General features: G+C 46.8%; 1 protein-coding gene across 1 annotated transcript in view; it reads right to left on the bottom strand.

The window, feature by feature from the left end:
* Positions 1-19,364, bottom strand: part of VPS41 (VPS41 subunit of HOPS complex) — a 184,738-nt gene that overhangs the window by 63,034 nt on the left and 102,340 nt on the right. Inside the window, exons 8-10 of the mRNA XM_077781123.1 lie at positions 9,347-9,466; positions 7,671-7,817; positions 663-729 (exon numbers count right to left, since the gene is read on the bottom strand). Of these exons, the coding sequence (XP_077637249.1) occupies positions 663-729; positions 7,671-7,817; positions 9,347-9,466 (334 nt within the window). The remainder of the gene's footprint in view (positions 1-662; positions 730-7,670; positions 7,818-9,346; positions 9,467-19,364) is intronic.

Below are 19,364 nucleotides of genomic sequence, written 5' to 3'. Positions count from 1 at the left end.
GGAAGCCTGCTGTGAGCGAAAGCTGGAGGTGCGGGGTGAGGGCCGACACAGCCGCCAGGGGTCTCCTCTCTATGCCACAAGCAACGGGGACGGGCTGAAGGGCGGGGACAGGACCTGGTTTGAATACGGCTGCAGCGGGGAGGCTAGGCTGCCGCAATTCACAGCAGCAGGAGACAAACCAGTCAGGAGGCTGCGGCAGCCTGGACCAGAGCCGTGATGACGAAGAGGGGGTGTGAGGGTGCGCTGGGGGCACGATGGGGTGTCGGACCGTGCCATGACTGCGCGGGCGTGGATTCTCTGAATTCTCAGCCACACCCCGTGGGGTAGGGGTCCCTTCTCACGTTTTACAGATGGGAATGCACAAGCACGTAGACATCTGTCCAAGGTCCAGGTGGGAAGCCACAGAACCAGAACTTGAACCTATGGTTATTTAGCTTCAAAGCCAACTACACAGGTAACGTGTAAAAAGGGGAAACATACAGATAGAAAAAAAAAAATACAGTATGAGAAATACTGTAGCAAAGTTTCAAAACTTAAAAGCTTCTCCACCTACTTCACAAAGGTACCAAGGGATGAGCCCCAAGGATGAACAGGATTTTAGGTTTCCCTTTACTAAATAAATTGGACTCTCTTCCGACGTTTTATACTCACGGAAGGCATACCTATTTCAACATAGCGACTTGGCAAGTCCCTCATTTCACTGGCATGCCGCTCCTTCACTGAGCAGATCTAGAAAAGAAATTCAGAGGTTCTTTTATTCATTTGATGGAAAACTCCTTGTAACATTTCATCGCTGTAGGATACTTTTGTTAAATTAGCCATGTAGCAATGGAGATGGAGAACACACAATCTACTCAGTGACTTCACTGATAGAAATTAATTTCAATGACATATAGCAATGATTCCTTACGTTCTCCAACACTATTCTTCAGTAAAGTCTTATTTGAGGGCAAAGAAAGAAGGGAAACTAGCATTGTTTTAAAATGTTTCCAATGACTCATTCTCGGCAACTCTACTTAGGGGCTACTTCTTTTAATTTTTTTTTTTAATGTTTGTTTATTTTTGAGAGAGAGAGAGAGACAGAGTGTGAGCAGGGGAGGGGCAGAGAGGGAGACACAGAATCCGAAGCAGGCTCCAGGCTCCAAGCTGTCAGCACAGAGCCCAGCGCAGGGCTTAAACTCACAAACTGTGGGATCATGCCCTGAGCCGAAGTCGGATGGTCAAACGACTGAGCCATGCAGGCGCCCCAAGGACTGCTTCTATCATCGTCCAAATGAAGCTCTGCCCAACGACTAATCTGGGCAACATTCAGATTAGGGCCTGTGTTTCTGATGACATATTAGCCATTTATTTCACTGTTGCTATATCATACTATGCGTTAAGTGGCATCATGCTCTTCTTCTCTCAAGTGGTTTTTTTTTTTTTCCTCCCAAGTGTTTTAAAATCAATGTATTATGTACTTTAAATCAGGATTGGCAAACTACAGCCTGTCTTTGACTTGTCTTTTTATGATATGTAAGAATAGTTCTTACATTTTGAAAGGCTAGAAAGGAAGGAAGGAAGACACGAGGAGAAACAGTATGTAGCCCACAAAGTCTAAAGGATTTGCTACCCTCTACAGAAAGTCTGCCAACCTCTATTTTAAATTATACGTAGGGGCTACCTGGGTGGTTCAGTCAGTTAAGCATCTGACTCTTGATTTCAGCTCAGGTCATGATCTCACAGTTCATATGTTCAAGCCCTGTGTTGGGCTCTGAGCTGACAGAGTGGAGCCTGCTTGGGATTCTTTCATCCTCTCTCTCTGCCCCTCGCCCACTCGAGTTTTCTCTCAAAAGAAATCAACTTAAACCATTAAAAAGTAAATTCTATGTATACAGTTTGGACATAAGCGTGTGTGTGTAGCAGTTTTTTTTTTTAAGTTTATTTATTTTTGAGAGAGGGGGGAGGGGGGAGAGAGAGAGAGAGAGAGAGAGAGTGAGCGAGCTGGGGAGGGGCAGAGAGAGGGAGGGAGAGAGAGAAAGTCAATGGGCTGAATGGCAGAGAGTGAGAAAGGCAGACAGAGAATCCAAAGCTAATAGTGCAGCTCGAAGCCCGACACGGGGCTCAAACCTGTGAACCATGAGATCATGACCTGAGCCGAAATCAATGAGTTGGACGCCTAACTGAGCCATCCAAGAGCCCCTTTGCTGTTTTTTCTGAAATGAATACATTCTCTTGTAATAAGACAACAAAAATTTACATAAGTTCTGCCATCGAGGTAAGACAACCCAAAGTTAAAAACTGATTATACACAACTTTAGTCAGGGATCAGGTTTTTTTTCCTTTTTCTTCAGATAGCTATAAAAGAACACAATAAATACTATTACCCTACGTTTAGCTACAAAATAGAAAATTCTAACACATAGAAAAACCCTAAGAGAAAACACAAATATTATTCATTGTCCCAGTACAAAGATAAAACATTAACAATCCCTCTTTTTTTTTTTTTTTTGGAAGCTACTTTTATTAACTTAACAAGTCGATGTATTATTTAAATATTCTTCCACAATACAATTCTTTAACCTCAATGGTATTTCACTGTATTGCGTGTACTGTAATTCTCTTACTCAATCCCCTTTTAGACATTTGATTTTTGCTCCTACATAACCCAAAGGCAAGTAACAGCACGATCCACATACTTGGATATAAGACTCTTGGGCTTTTGTTTCCATGGGATAAATTTCCTAGATGCAGAATTGACAGATCAATGGGGATGCAGAAGGTGTGGTATTATCTATTGAGTACACATCTCCAAGCTGCTGTGCAGCAGTGTAGTGACCACGTGACAGTCCTTCCTCTAAGGCAGGACTTGAACCCACTGCTGTGGAGGGAGAAGCATTTGCTTGGAAGGGACTGGAAATATTCTCCCTTGACTGCTTTTTGTCGCCTGTCCATCTCAGACAAAGTCCTGTCCACTTCCCCAATATTCCCCGATTTCCTTCTTCTTTTGTTGGATTTCTGATCTGACATGTTGGCCATTCCATCCACACTTATGAGGGAAACTACCCAAACGTCTAGCAGGCACGCCCCGCAGTGTCAAACGGACACTGCGCTGATGATTAATGTGCTAATGAAAGTACACGAGCAGTATCTCAAATGGTTTGAAGCAGAATCACAGAAAGTAACCCGGAAGTAATACTACCCAGCGCTCTGGGCAACTACTGAGCACCAGTCCTCAGTTAAGAGTTTTGAGAGGGGCGCCTGGGTGGCTCAGTTGGTTAAGTGTCCAACTCTTGATCTCACGATTTGTGAGTTAGAGCCCCCACATCAGGCTCTGTGCTAACAGAGCAGAGCCTGCTGGGAATACTCTCCTCCTCTCTCTGTCCCTACCCCACTCAAGCTTTCTCTAAGTTTAAAACAAACTTAAAAACAAAACAAAACAAAAAACCAAGAGTTTTGAGAGGGGCGCCTGGGTGGCTCCGTCAGTTAAGTGACAGTTAAGCGAGTGATTTTAGCTCAGGTCATGATCTCATAGTTTCTGGGATGGAGCCCTGTGCTGTCAGCACGGAGCGTGCTTGGGATTCTCTCTCTCTGCCCTTTCCCTGCTCAAAATAAAGAAAAAAGTATTTTTTTTAATGAAAAAAAAAGTTTTGAAAAACAGAGCTCTTTTCTTAGGAAGATTATGGTGCCGTAGGGGAAGATAAACAAATACGGGACTTTAGTCAAATGTGAAGGGGCAGGACAGAAGCACAGAGCAGGGGCATCTATGGCTGGAGCGAAAAGTGAAGTCCCGCCAAGGCCGGCCTGCTTCCCTGGCCACGCTACAGCCGCTCTGGAGACCAGGGCAGTACCGGAGGCTGGGCTCTCCTCCCCAGGTGTGTGGCCCGGGCCCCAGCCCGGCACCTGCCTCGCGTGGGTGAGGAGTGCGTGCTAAGCTCGTGTCCCGCAGAAGAGCAGATCGATAATGTCAAGAGCCTCTACTCTGACAGGTTGATTCTCACCCGTGAACACTAGTTACATCATCCGACTGTCTCCTCCACTTATCTGTCTAACGGGCATCTCAAGTGGACACACAAGATCTACTCCTGACTTGCCGTCTAAATGCGTTCTGCTGGCAGCCCTTCCCATGTCAGTAAGAGGGAGTTTATTTCCCAGTGCCACAGCTTAAAAGGGTCACCGCTGACCTCTTCTCTTTTCCTTATATCCCGCGTCAACCTGTTAACAGTATAGGGTCTATGCTCAAAACACATCCAGAATCCAGTCGTTCCCCACTGGCTCCGCTAGGCTGATCCGGGGCCCTGACTTCTACTGAGGTTCCTGGGCCTCCTCCTCCTCCCTGTCTCCCCTCTTCACTGCCCCCTTTGCTGTCTGGCTCTGCAGGGCAGAGCGAGCCTTTCCAAATCCAGAGTCTGACCATTTAACTAGCTCCATGGCTCCAACCCCCTCTGCTGGCTTCTCATCTCGCTCAAATTAAAAGCCAAACATTGTACAGAGGCAGGTGAGACCCTCCACGCTCCGCCCCTTCACAGTGCACCCGCCTCTGTCCCTCTCCTCCGCACCTGCTCCATCCACTCCGGTGACGATGGCTTTCTTTATGTCCCACAAGGACACGCCCATCGCACTCCTACCTCACAGATTTTGCCCCGGTTCCTGGCCCTGCTGAGCTCCCCCTCCCCAGCTGCATGGCCTCCTCCCTCCAGATCTCTGCCCAAGGACATGTTCAGTATGACAGAGGTCTTCCCTGGATCGCTCTGTATTAAATGGCACGCACCGCCAAGCACCCCCCCATTTCCCCTTGGTATTTTACCGCCTTCCACATGCTACGTTCACTAGCTCGTCCATCCTCCCCAGGAGAGAACTCATCTATTTACGTATCTGCAGCACTAGAACACTGCCTGGCACGTCGCGGGAACTCAGTAAGTGTTCGCCGGGCGAGTGAATGAATGAAGCGGTGGGTCAGCGCCAACTGCACCCTGCCGCGCTGTGAGGCCGTCCCTCCCCGACGGGCCTGCTCTCGGAGGAAGGGCGAAGTCCTATCTTGTCTTCCCTCGGCAGAACACAGTGGGACTCTCAACTGAGAGGAAGTGCCCGAAACGTTACCAGGAGGAATCCCCAATAATAAGAAACACTTGGTGTGAAAAATGACGTTGGACCATCATCCGGGCGCAGTGAAGTGTGTTCGTCTCCCCTGGCTGCTCTAAAGGATGGACTTGGTGGTTTAAAATAACAGAAATGCGTCCTTTCAAATTTCTAAAGGCCGGAAGCCTAAAACCAGTTTCACTGGGCCAGAATCAAGGTGTCTGCACGGCCATACCCTTCGCAGAGGCTCGGGAGGAGACTCCATCTGCCACACGCCTCCGCAGCCTCTGGTGGCTGTGCGCATCACTCCAGGCCTGCCGGCCCGCTCGCACCGCCTTCCCTCTTTCTAGGGGTGGTGCTCTGTTTTTAAGAATACCTGGGGGCATCTGGGTGGCTCGGTTGAGCGTCTGACTTCGGCTTGGGTTATGACCTCATGGTTCGTGGGTTTGAACCCGGTGTTGGGCTCTGTGCTGACAGCCCAGGGCCTGGGGCCTGCTTCGGACTCTGTGCCTCCTCCTCTCTCTGTGCCCCCCTGCTCAGGCTCTGTCTCTCTGTCTCTCAAAAATAAATAAGTGTTTAAAAAAATTTTTTTTTTAAAAAGAATGCCTGTGACTGGGGAGCCTGGGTGGCTTAGTTGGATACAGCGTCCAACTTCGGCTCAGGTCGTGATCTCATGGTTCATGGGTATGAGCCCCACGTCAGGCTCTGTGCTGACAGCTCAGAGCCTGGAGCCTGCTTCATGTTCTGTGTCTCCCTCGCTCTCTGCCCCTCTCCCAACTTGTGTGCACGACACTTGTGGACACTTAGTCCATTCAAGGAATTTAAAATATGTCAAGAACAGAAGCTTACTGGATGCGCAAGCACACAATGCGGGAAGACTAGAGAATCACCTTTCACTCCTTTTACCCTAGACTACTGTGCACAACTTCCCCGCTCTCCTAAATGTGAGCCGGGCTATGTTCACCTCATGCCTGGGCCAACCAGGAAAGACAGGAGGAGCTGAATCATACCGACGTGAAGGCCGAGAGGGCTTTCCCTCAAGTTTACAGTGATTGTTTTTGTAGTAAGAAGTGCTCAGTGAACAGTTTTCATGCTTTCCTTTTCCAGAGAAGAGTACATTCTTTGTTTATGAGAGAGAGGTCGTGTGCATGCATGTACGAGCAGGGGAGGGGCAGCGAGAGCAGGCTCCACGCTCGGCTCAGTGCACAGCCCAATGCAGGGCTTCATCTCACAAACCGTGAGATCGTGACCCGAGCCAAAATCAAGAGTTAGAAGTTCAAATGACTGACCCAGCCAGGCACCCCAGAGAAGGGTACATTTTAAATAACCATGTCTCCTTCATGACTTGTCTAGAATTTTCTGGCACAATAACGACACCCGAGGCTTAGGAAGCACTTACGGTATGTCAGATGCTACGCTAAGCTCCCTGTATGCACTTCCTCATCTCATCCTCCCCCACACTCACGACCGGAGCACAGCTGGCACACGGTCAGAGGAAGACTTCGGCTCACACAGGAAGTGCGTGGAGAAGGCAGACCCGATCCCACACCTGTCTGACTCTAAAGCCTGAGCTGTGCCGCCAGACCGTTGCTGGCACACCTTCTCGTACTATTTTCGCCTTGGTTAATTTTTAGTTTATTTTGTTTAGATTAAGCTATACATTGTTAAAGGGAAGCCAGTGACTTTGGGTTCTGAAATATCTAACACAAGACAAACACTGGTACGCAAAATCTAAATGTGAATGAGCTCCGGGCCCGCTTCTGTAGAGTGGCTGCGTCTCTTTCACACGGATGCACATGTTCCATAAAGAGCTAAGGCCAACTGGGCAACGAGAAATTTAAAGGTCATAAATGGAGGTGCCAATGTGAATAAGGAAATACTCCCCATCTGTTTTGCAGGGCATGGAAAAGGCAGACTGTATCTCCAAATTTATGCAAATGAAAAGAACTGAGCATTAAGTGAATTATCATAGGACAATAATGAGCAAGGGAAAATATCTTGGTTCTAGAAAGCCATTCAAGATCTCCTATTCTTTTGAGCGCCTGGGTGGCTCAGTTGGTTAAGCGTCCAACTTTGGCTCAGGTCATGATCTCACAGTTCGTGGGTTCGAGCCCCACATCAGGCTCTGTGCTGACAGCTTGGAGCCTGGAACCTGCTTCAGATGCTGTGTCTCCCTCTTTTTCTGTCCCTCCCCCGCTCATGTTCGCTCTCGCTAGCTCTCTCTCTCTCTCTCTCTCTCTCTCTCTCCTCCCCCCACCTTCAAAAATAAACAAAAAGAATTTTTTTTGTTTTTTAAATAAAGAAAGAACTCCTGTATCTTTGGACAACCCTCAGTGGATCTGTAACAACATGAACTTATTAGAAAGGCAAGGGGCTCCTGGGTGGCTCAGTCGGTTGAGCGTCTGACTTCGGCCCAGGTCATGATCTCACAGTTTGTGAGTTCGAGCCCCGTGTCGGGCTCTGTGCTGACAGCTCGGAGCCTGGGGCCTGCTTCGGGTTCTGTGTCTCCCTCTCTCTGCCCCACCCACGATCATGCTCTGTCTTTCTCTGTGTCTCAAAGATAAATAAACGTTAAAGAAATTTTTCTAAAAAAGAAAGGCAAGCAAAACCACCTTGACTGAAGTCCCCCAGCCAATAATCAGCGTCACACTGTCCTTCCAGCAGAGGCTACAGGGATACATATCCGGGCGGAGACTTATATCATCCCGGGGCACATTGGTGATTCTCTGCTTTGAGGTGACGTCAAAAATCTTCACGCCCTGGAAGATACAACAGCATTAGGTGTCCTCCGCTCGGGAGAAGGAAAGGTAAGGAAAATTTAGTAACAGCCGCTGCTACACGCCACCCGTAACCAGCACCGCAAAACACCGACAGCGTTTCCTGAGCACGACTGGGAGCCACACTCCGGGGCCACACACACCCCGTGAGAGCCCACAGCAAAAGGAAACCTCTACCCTCCTTTCTGGACCAAAGAGATTTTATCAGCAGATGGCTTCCGTGGCTCAAACACAACGCAAGTGTGAGACGTCCAGGTATCAAGCGTTGCATTTCCAGGATGACAAGTAACATTTCTAATTGTAGTGTTCTGCCACAAAAACGGAGGTTGTGTTTTAGAAAAGCTTTGAATCTGAAAAACCACTATGCGTAAGGAAATGTGTACCTGACATTTGAAAGCACTCAGACGGAAACATCAAGCAAGCAGCTAACTACAAATAAACCGAGGGGCACCTGGGTGGTTCAGTGAAGCATCTGACTCTTGATTTGGGCTCAGGTCATGATCTCACGGTTTGTGTGATCGAGTCCCATATCTGGCTCTGTGCCACCATCACGGAGCCTACTTGGGATTCTCGCTCCCCCTCTCTCACTGCCCCTCCACTGCTCATGTTCTAGCTCTCTCAAAATAAACAAATATGAAAAAAAAATAAAATAAAATAAACAGGTTTGTTTAACCTTTGCTATGACTCGGGAGAAATCTCAGAAAGTCCTGACTAGCAAAGTAGGTTCTGGGAGAATTCAACCACTTAAAACGGAACAGAGCCCTGTGATCACTGAAGGACATACGTCAGTGCCAATTACAGGGTTGCAGCTAAATGAATTTGTTGTATTAATGCATGAAATTTAGTTAAACTTGTCCAAGCTACTTTGGTCCTCAAAATTAAAATTCTCCAACTAGCAAAATAAAGCAATAAATATGAAAAATAAATAAATACATAAATAAAATGGAATAGAACCAATTTGTTGAGTTAAACCCTGAACTTCCAGAAGACAGGCTGGGTGTCAAAAGCTAGTCTTTGAACTTTCTACTCGCCCTAACTCACAGGGAGTAAACTTTAAACGGGGCGACGCCAGAAATTACAATCTACTTCGTAAAAGCAGGCGTGATTTCTGCCTGTGATTATACTGGGAGGAAGTGAAGTCAGCGGTATCTGTACTTGTCTCACAGCGCCTCTCACCTGCCCCGGGCTAACAGGCACCTGGTGTTTTCAACACCGCATCCCCAACGCAGCCCTTCAATTATTAAGATGCCTTTTCATTTTCGTGGCTAGTCTCCATGCCTCGGGTTTCTTATTCCAAAGCAAAGTCCAGAATATGTGGAGAATTACTCTGTTATGAAAGCCAAGAGCAATCTAATCTCTTTAGCCTTCCGGGTAGGATAGCAGCTGCCATTTGTAGGTCTTAGAAAAGATCACGGCAGCCAGTGGCATCTTTTATCTTGGTCACGGCCCTCCCCAGGTGGCTACTCTTTCGGCTTTGAAGACGGATTCGGAAGATGAAGGTGTGGTTTTACCATGTTATTGGCCCAAGCGATCAGATGGCCTCTCCACTTCACGCTCCTTATGTTCCCTTCCCCTTCGTGCAGAACACAAGACTTCCATCTGCTCATCCAAGAACGTTCAAACAGCAGCAACTACAAATACAAAAACAGATTTTTAGAAACCAAGAAGCACACTGGGGGCCTGGGTGGCTCAGTCGGTTATGTGTCCAACTTCGGCTCAGGTCATGATCTCATGGCTTGTGGGTTTGAGCCCCGCGTCCGATTCTGCTGACAGTTCGGAGTCTGGAGCCTACTTCAGACTGTGTGTCTCCTTCTCTCTCTTCCCTTCCTCTGCTCATGCTGTCTCCCACTCTCTCTTACACATTTAAAAAAAAAAAAAAGAAAAAACCGAGAAACATACACAAAATTTCTTTACTGGCTTTTTGTTTGTTTTGCCTGTCCACTGAATGTTGAACTTACTACGAAGTCACACCACTAGATGGCACCAAAATACCAAAATTCATGGAGAAAAACCCCAGTCAGTCAAAAGATTTGTGTCACAGAAAGTTCTTTAAATATTGCCCAGAAATTATTTCGTAACTTGGGAAACCAAAACCTCATAATTTTTTCCTTGGAAGTAAGATATTAGTCATGGCTTGAACTGCAATCGTGAGAAGCAACCCGTTTTTCATTTAACCCAAGAAAAAGAATTTAACAGTGATGTTTGAACAGCAATTCACGTTATAAAATAAGACAAACTTGCTTTAGGATTAAACTTCTTTAAAAAGGTCATAGTTAACCAGGGTCTTTACTTTAAAGGGAAGAATCTATAATAATAATATTAAAAACAAATCTACTGGGTGGGGGTGGGAAGCGCCTGGCTGGCTCAGTCAGTGGAGTATGCGACTCTTAATCTCAGGGTTCTAAGTTCGAGCCCCACATTGGGTATAGAGACTGCTTAAAAATAAAATCTTTTAAAAAAAATGTCCTGGATAAATTTTATCACCAAATATAACTGGTTAAAACCTCTAAGCTTGGTGAAGACATAGTTCTAGTAATTCACGCATTAAGGATACAAAACTTTTTTCTTGATCCATCCAATTTATTTTTTTTTTATTTTTTTTTAAAAATTTTTAATGTTTTTTATTTATTTCTAGGAGAGAGAGGGAGAGACAGAGTGAGCAGGGGANTTTTTTTAAAAATTTTTAATGTTTTTTATTTATTTCTAGGAGAGAGAGGGAGAGACAGAGTGAGCAGGGGAGGGTCAGAGAGAGAGAGGGAGATACAGACTCTGAAACAGGCTCCAGGCTCTGAGCTGGCAGTCAGCACAGAGCCCGATGCGGGGCTCAAACCCACGAACTGCGAGATCATGACCTAAGCGAAAGTCAGATGCTTAACCGACTAAGCCACCCAGGCGCCCCGATCCATCCAATTTAAATCCCTTAAGACATTTACACAACATAATATAAAATTTACATAATACATGACTTACAATATATAACTTCAGACATGTAATCCTGAAATAGATGTTTACCTTTTAAAAGGAACGACAGATTCTATCACAGAAGTTTAAAAATTCCTGTCTTTCGAGTAACTTTCTGTTTACCTAAGTACATTTTGTGTCCCTTCCCACCCCTAGCAAAGGGGAAAAATAGGTAAAAGGAGAAAGAGAATAAATTCACATTTCATCTGTATTTCTTATATACCTTTCTCAATAGTTAGGCTCCTATATTCAGAAGAGGCACACAGACACGTACACACACCCCAAAACCTTAAAATTAAATTAAGTGTCCATCTTCATAAACACGCCAAGAATGGCCAGCTTAAAAATGATATAAATGCCTGAAGTTCTCTATTATCCACGCAAAAATAGGTGGCCTCGCACGGTCCACAGTGGAGACTGGAGGCAGGGCCTTTACTGACCACATGGGGTCCAAGCTTCCTGCTAGATAAAGGAGATCTTCCTCTATGCTCTTGAAGATCTTCTAGCCCATCTCATCCTCTCCCAGTCTATGATCTAAGTAAGCAATCCCCACGGCCATGCCTCCCTGCTCCCAGATAAAGACCCTGAGGTCTGTCCTCTGTGATTGTGCCTCTTCCTCGGCCATGATGCAAACAACAGAGCCGAGGAACTCGCGGACGGTGTTCAGGATTTTGTGACGGGGGAGTCTGAAATGTGAGAGAGAAGGAGAAAGCCTGACAATATAGCTCCTGCTACATGGTCCACTAAACACAGGTAGCTACAAACGATTATATTAAACACGAGGAATTGGGAAGATCACAGTACTTATCTTCCGCCCGTGGCCTGACTCAGATGGAGGGGAGTTTAGGCAGTGGCTGGGCCCGGGGAGCACCCCATAACCACCTGCTGGAAGGAATGGCTGGCTGGATGACAAGGAGGGATGTGGGGTGCAGACGGCATTGGAATGCTCTCCCTCCAATCCCACCCCCAAGTGACCGACACAGCATGAAGTGGGGCCAACCTGCACCTGTGCGAGGAAAATTAAATATGCCCCAAATTTTAAATGGACATTTCTATAAACTATGACAGATATAAGAGCCCAGTGAAGGCCAGGATTTAATTCATTTTAAGAAAAAGCCCACCCCCGAGTAAGGGAGGAAATCAAACGGCGACCAGGGCACTTTGCAAACGAGTATCTTACTACTGTGCTGTGAATCTGCACTTTAGGGGATGTGGTCAAAGTTGTAAGCCAGGGAAAGTGCACAGCTCTAAAAGTGAGTCATGAGCAAAAACAGACATGCACGTGCTAGATCGACGACAAAAGCAGAAATACTTTATCAGCCAATGTAATAGCAGAAGGTACCTAAATGTAAAGGTACATTATGTTCCCGGGTAAGAAGACTCAGGATCCTCACCGGAGGGATTAAGTCTTACTGGTTAATTTGTGATTTTCATGGAAGCACAAAGAAACCCCTAAAGGCATGATTTCTAGAACTTCCAAAATGCTGTTGATTCATTTGAAGATATGTGAGAATAATAGGAATTTTTTTTTTAATTGAGCAACTTGTGGGCGAGAGAATGGATGTTTTCATAAAATTTGCACTCAAAACCGTATAGCGATGGTCCTAGAACTAACAGACGAAGTAAGAAGAAAAGGAAGAATGGACAGAGAGGAATCACAACGAGGAGATCAGACCCTGGGGGGAGGGGGTGTGCACAAACGTGCAGGGAACAGGGCGGCCTCAAACTACCGTGTGGTGATCTCACCACCTTTCTGGAAGATTCCTTAGCACTGGGAGCTTAAAAATGACCCCAGGAAGTCCATGGCTAGAAATTTCTGCTACAAAGTGATCAGACAAGTGAATAAAGAAGTGGGGCGCCTGGGGGGCTCAGTCGGTTAAGTGTCCAACTTTGGCTCAGGTCATGATCTCACGGTTTGTGGGGCCGAGCCCCATGNAAGTACATCAACTTATTCCTAACAGCTATAATGTACTCACAACTGGGAAATGCTGGGGTAGAATGTGATAGAGCTAGGTCCCCAAAAGGTATGCATCTGGTCTTAAATGATTTTACAGATGTACGTTTACAAATATAAAAGGATGTTCGGGGCCCATTAAACCAAAAAGCAGATTGCAAAACAGTATTAAATATGATGACCCTTAAGTAAAACACGAAAGTGTATCCATATATAAAAATCTGAAGGATAGGTTACAAAGTAATCCTAATTAATTCCAGAAATAGGTGACAGGAGATTTATAATATTTTTATTATGCTGCATAGAACATGTGAATTACTTTTATGTTAGTACTTACGGGGATGGAAACCCATTGCCCCGTTGTGGTAATCAGGATAGTCTAAGGTAACAGTTGAAACAAAACAGTCTCAACAAATTCCCTGAAACTCAGAGAAGGAAGGGGCGTTGGAGTCACACTGAGTATATACTAGAATTAATTCACGTAAACCGTACCTACTTTTTAAATGAAGCATTAGCTGGAGGAAATTGGTAACGAGGTCTTGTTGCAATTTCCACCAAGACCCCAACTCACTCCGGCTGAGCCCTTCCGGTGTGGTGGGGGCGTCGCGGCGTCGGGCAGGGCAGTAGCGGAGGCCTGCGGACCCGGCCTGCCTTTGCCTCCTGCTCCGGCTCCGAGGCAAACCTCCAGCAGAGGGCAGGAAGGAAAGGAGGGAGGGGTTCCCAATCCAGCCGGTCTCCGGGTTGAGCCTGAGCTTCCCGAGTCTATCACAATACACCTTGAGTACCCTGCTCTGACCTGGGATCAGAGAGGCTCTTCTCTAATGAGATGTTCACAGTACAGACGGCACACGTCTGTGCTAACGGATGAGGGTTCAAAAACAAACAAAACAAAGGTTGGGGGGGGAGGCTAAGATACTACCTCCTGTAAAGGAAACACATTTGAACTCATTTACATCACAGTTTTAGACACGATTCGTGTTATTTTCTGATGTTTCTCAAATAGCTCAGTTTCAATCAATTTCTATTTTGTGGATGAAAAAAATGATCTATAAACAAATGGCCTTAAATATATACTAGGAAAGATCATCATTTAGGATTTTTTTTAAGTTTATTTATTTATTTTGAAAGATCCAGAGACAGTGTGAGTAGGGAAGGGGAAAGAGAGTGAGAGAGAGTGAGAGAGAAAGAGCGGATCCCAAGCAGGCTCTGCACGGCCAGCACAGAGCCGGATGCGGGTCTCGAACTCACGAAACCGTTGAGATAGTGACCTGAGCCGAAACCTGGAGTCGGACGCTTAACCGACGGAGCCACCCAGGCGCCCCTCCAGGATTCTTTCCTAAGCCCCCCTCATGTCTTGGTTCTGTACACATTTTAGGGTCAGGCTGGCTCTGTCGCGGGATCACGAACACCATGCTGTGTGTTGCCCGCTGGGACTCACACATTCACTTTCCATCTCCCCAGCACGCGGCAAGCGCAGCAGGGAGAGCGGCCCCGGGTGCTGGGCTAACGCACAGGGCGCCGGAAGCGTGCGATACCGAGCGGCTTCCCGGGCCCCGCAGGCTGCCTGCCTGCCTTGCTGGTCGATGTGCACGACATGTCTGCTGCAGGAGGAGCTCCGTCACCCCCAAACCCGCCAGTCACCCAGCCCATCGTTAGTGATGTCCCTAAGCCATTTTGAGCACACTGGCTTCTGTCCTAACCTCGAAAACCTAAAGGAAAGAGCCCTGTGACTGACTGACACGCGATGAAGACAGCCCCAGTTGGCACAATTACGTCCCTGGAGAAAGGGCTCGGTGATCCTGGCTCCGTGTCCCGCACCTGGAACGCTGGTCCTGTTCCCTTTGTTTGATGCCAGAAGATAGAATGAGAGAGAGAGAGAGAGAGAGAGAGAGAGAATGAGAATCCTGAGCAGGCTCCACGCTCAACACAGAGCCCGAGGCAGGGCTCCATCCCATGACCCTGGTGTCGTGACCGGAGCCGAAATCAAGTCACACACTCACGGACGGGGCCACCCAAGCACCACTGGAAAGTACTTTTTTTTTTTTTTTTATTTCTAGGAGAGAGAGAGAGAGAAAGAGAGAGAGAGAGACAGCGTGAGCAGGGGAGGGTCAGAGAGAGAGGGAGTCCCAGACTGAAACAGGCTCCAGGCTCTGAGCTGGCAGTCAGCACAGAGCCCGACGCGGGGCCCGAACCCACGAACTGCGAGATCATGACCTAAGCGAAAGTCGGACGCTCAACCGACTGAGCCACACAGGCGCCCCAGGAAAGTACTTTTAAGGTCAGTCTTCCTCTTCCGTTCAGCTGCCTGCAATTCCCGTATGTGGGCCTGGGCCTGGCTTCTCCCTGGGCGGACGGTGATGACCTGAAACGTGCGCCGCCTCCCAGGGCTCTCCCCACCACCGCCGCGCCCTCGCCTCCTGGCCGCGCAGCCCTGGCCCGCTCCTGTCCTCTGAGTCACCTCCCCTGGTCCTTGAAGCGCTTACTTCTGCCCCCGTCTCCACCTGACTCTCCTCCTCACTCACGCATCCTCATTTCCAATCCACACGCAGCACAAAGCCTTCAATGTCGGCTAGTAAGTGGCCCGGCACCCCCGGGGCCACCCTGCGGAGCTGCTGGCCCAAGCCGGCGGCACGCGGGGGGTTCGATTTGGATCCTGTCAGGCACACGGCTTCACACAGGAGGGAAAAAGGCCACACAATCCACTCTCCACCTGCTTTTATGATCCTCATCTATGGGCATTTCAAGAAGAAACACACTGCCCGGCAGAAATGCCAGAGAGTTCTGCTGCGGTGATTTAAGAAAAGATCAGCTGCTTTTCTTACAGACATTCCACACTAATTTACCTACAGCAAAACTATCTGCCTGTATTTCACTGACATTTAATAAAATCCATTTCTTTCTTCTAGTCATAAAACTGCCTAGAGACCTACAGAGCACGAATGTTCTACAAAGCATTTTAGAGGGTGAGTCATCGAGTGAACTACCTTTAAAAGCAGCTGGTTAATTTATCTGGTTCATCTTCCGCATCCCATAATATTGAATTGTCATTATCACAATACTGAGAGCAATTTGAGCTCAATGGGAGCTAAGTACATCGGGAGGAAAAACTGTTTCCAAGAGGTCTATTTTTTGTTGGAGAAAGTATTTTAGGGCTTTATTTCCCATAAATCCACATTCTGGCAGTCAGCACTCTTGGTGCTTATATTTCAATAGGAGCCCTCACATCCTCGGCAATATACTTTATTCTCCTACGTTTTGTGCCGATAATCTATCTGGTGCTTTGCTACACTGCGGAGAGGTAAGGACGTACACCCCAGAGCCTCCCCCGCACGGGGCGGGATGCCTACCGGGCTGTAATAGAGCCGCCTGTTCTGGCAACATAACACCCGTCATTAGCCATCGCCCACTCTTCCCTGATGGAGGAGAGGGAGTAGGACTGGCCCCTTTTTAATCATCTTGTGATCTTTCAAGTATATGAATCACTGGACTCTTCAGGCTTCCTCAACGCCAGCCGCGCTGCTTGCTCGGAGGCGGAGACGGTGCAGGGAAGAGTGGGCAGCGGGGGAAGCCCACCGGCAAGTCCGGGAGGCAGGTGGGTTCCTGCAGGAAACACTGAGGAAGCGCATGGAGACAACACACCCCACAGAGAGAAAATGCCGATCACAGGAGACGCTGGAGCTCGAGATAATAAAACTGAGAAAGAAGGAACCAAAAGGAAAACTCAGCACATTCAGGACGGGCCACATAAGGCCGTCTCCGTAAAAACAGACAAGGGGCATGATGATGGCCAGGACTTGTCACAGGGGGATTTAAAAATCCAAAGTTGGAAAGGATTAGGAAGGAAATCCTAACTCAAGAAAGCGAGGCGCCTGGGTGGCTCCGTCGGTTGGGCGTCCGACTTCGGCTCGGGTCACGATCTCACGGTTCGTGAGGCTGAGCCCCGCGTCGGGCTCTGTGCTGACAGCTCAGAGCCTGGAGCTGCTTCGGATTCTGTCTCCCCCTCTCTCTGTCCCTCCCCTGCTCAGGCTCTGTCTGTCTGTCTCTCTCTCTGAAATAAATAAATGTTAGGAAAAAATTTTTTTTCCCGTAATTCAAGAAAGCAAGTGAGAAAAAATTAGTGAGCACAGGGAAGAGCTGGCGTGGTGTTTGGTTGCTGAAACAAGAGAGGAGTCTTGGATCTGGGTGGAGACAGGAGAGACCAAGGAGAGAGGAGGAGACAGTGTCTTTGTCTTCCTTCCGGCTTTGGCTCCGGACCAAAGTTTAAAACACACGGCTTTCCCAAACACCATAGAGAAAGAATATAAAGCATGGAGGAAAGAAAAAGGAGAATTTCCCGAATATAGGATTGCTTAAGTTCAGTGGTTATTTTCTGGATGAGCTTTAATCCCTCAATCTCTGTCCCCTAGAGGTAATTTAACATGTTTAAAAGAGGATAAATATGGACCCAAAACTGCTACCACAGAAAGTATCAGGACACAGACAGATTTCCAGAGCTTGCTTGATGGACCGCTTGCTTCCAAGCAAGGTCTGAGCAAATACCATGCTGATGCAACACAAGTTCTGGGCAAGCCCCATGAAGTTCACCAATCCTGTGAAAAGTATGCAGACAGAACAATGTTCTGAAATTTAAGAAACACCGTATTGATGTAAAGTAACCTTCCGTTTAGTGACCAAGAACCCCAAGCTACACGTTCAATGAGAACAAAAGAAGGTAAACACTGAGGTGCCACTTAGGAGCAGTTTCCTTTCTATTAAAAAACTGGTGATAACAGACAGATATGGATCTGTGTATCCACCTCCCCAACTCTATGGGTTTAGCAATCAACTGTGGCCAGTCTGTGAGGTCGGCTCCCACAGTCTGCAGTTTCTGCCTATGCAAACGCGTAGCTGCAAGTATGATTTTATTTATTTATTTATTTATTTGTTTGTTTGTTTATTTTAAATATTTTTATTTATTTCTAGGGGAGAGAGAGAGAGAGACAGCGTGAGCAGGGGAGGGTCAGAGACAGAGGGAGACACAGACTCTGAAACAGGCTCCAGGCTCTGAGCTGGCAGTCAGCACAGAGCCCGACGCGGGGCTCGAACCCACGAACCGCAAGAGCATGACCTAAGCGAAAGTCGGACGCTTAACCGACTAAGCCACCCAGGCGCCCCATGCAAGTATGATTTTAAAAGTGAACAAAGGATTTTTAAATAATGTTACCACTTAAATCTTCCATTATGGGTCCCACAGACTTCACAGAGCTGGTGGTTCATGCCAGAAACCTGGGGTCTCTATTTCAGTTTGCAGCTGTCTAAGGGCTGGGTTCAAGGTTGGACCCAGCTAGGAGCAGAGGAAACACAAAAGTCATCCCCTGGGTCATTAAACTTGAATTAATGGTTGTGTGATGCACAACGGCCTCTGATTTTAACTGTGCATATTCTCAATCACAGACGGACGGAGGGAGAGCTCTGCATGGTGCAGACATGAAAAAGAAACAGAAACCTGCCAAGTCTTGAGTAATAGAAAAAGTCACCTAAACACACAGATTCATGTATTTGAACAAGCACTTCACTTGATTCGAAGTAAGGCAAACGGGGAGAGAAAAAAACCAAAGATCAGGAACACCATTAGCAGAAGAAACAAAGTCAAGTGAACTTGGCTTTAACAGAGCACGCTGGTCTGTCCTGGCAGCCTCCATGCACGTGGCAGAGCTGATGGTCTGAGAGCAGACTCACGTCTGTGAAGGAGCCTCTATGTGTCCTCTCTTTATGGACTTCAGTGTCTACTCTACAGTCTCATTATGACTCCTACATAATGCCTCCCTGGGAAGAAGCATAATTATTCCAGATTTAGCCAAAATTGGAGAAAAGGCTGCAGGCTATTCAGTAAGCAGCAATAATTTGTGCTCAAACTGACAATAAAGATCAAATGGGCAGTCTTCACTGTACGAGCTTCTCTGGTAATATTAAAAGCTGCCCCAAGCAAAGAATACAGTCAAACAAATCATAAAGGAAGATGTGTAAGTGGCCAGTAAATAAAAATGTTCAGAATCGCTAATAATACAAAGACATCACAAAGATGAACAATGAACTGTTCCTTTTCTATCACAACGTGTAAGTGTGGTGAACATGTAGTGTCATACACCCATAACCAGTGTGAATGGTATGCTTTCCGGAATGCACCTTTACTTGGTGATATGCATCAAAAGCCTAAAAAATCATCATGACCTCTGACTCAGTAATCCCCATCCTGGGAATCAGCTCTAGGCAAAAATTCAAAAGCACAGCCCAAGTTCATGTCCAAAGATTTCTCACTTTATCACAGCATGATTTACAATAACCAGAAACTGGATACATCCTAATGGCCCAAGAATATGAGGATGGTTAAGAAACATTAAATGTATAGATAGGATGGAATATCATACAACCATTAAAGGATGTTTAACCTCAGATTACACTTCAACAGTGTAGGGAATTTCATATGATTTACAATATTAAGTTAAAAAGAGATCCAAAATAGTTGAGATATGCATTCTTTTATCATTGCTTTTTCTTTTTAAAAATTTTTTTAAATGTCTGTTTATTTTTGGAAGAGAGAGAGAGACACAGAGACTGAGCGTGAGCAGAGGAGA

This window comes from Crocuta crocuta, unplaced genomic scaffold (genome assembly GCF_008692635.1).
Source record: "Crocuta crocuta isolate KB4526 unplaced genomic scaffold, BGI_CrCroc_1.0 scaffold108, whole genome shotgun sequence".
Classification (NCBI taxonomy): Eukaryota; Metazoa; Chordata; class Mammalia; order Carnivora; family Hyaenidae; genus Crocuta; species Crocuta crocuta.
The sequence above is the reverse complement of the archived record's forward strand: the minus strand, read 5'-3'. Positions and strand labels throughout refer to the sequence as shown.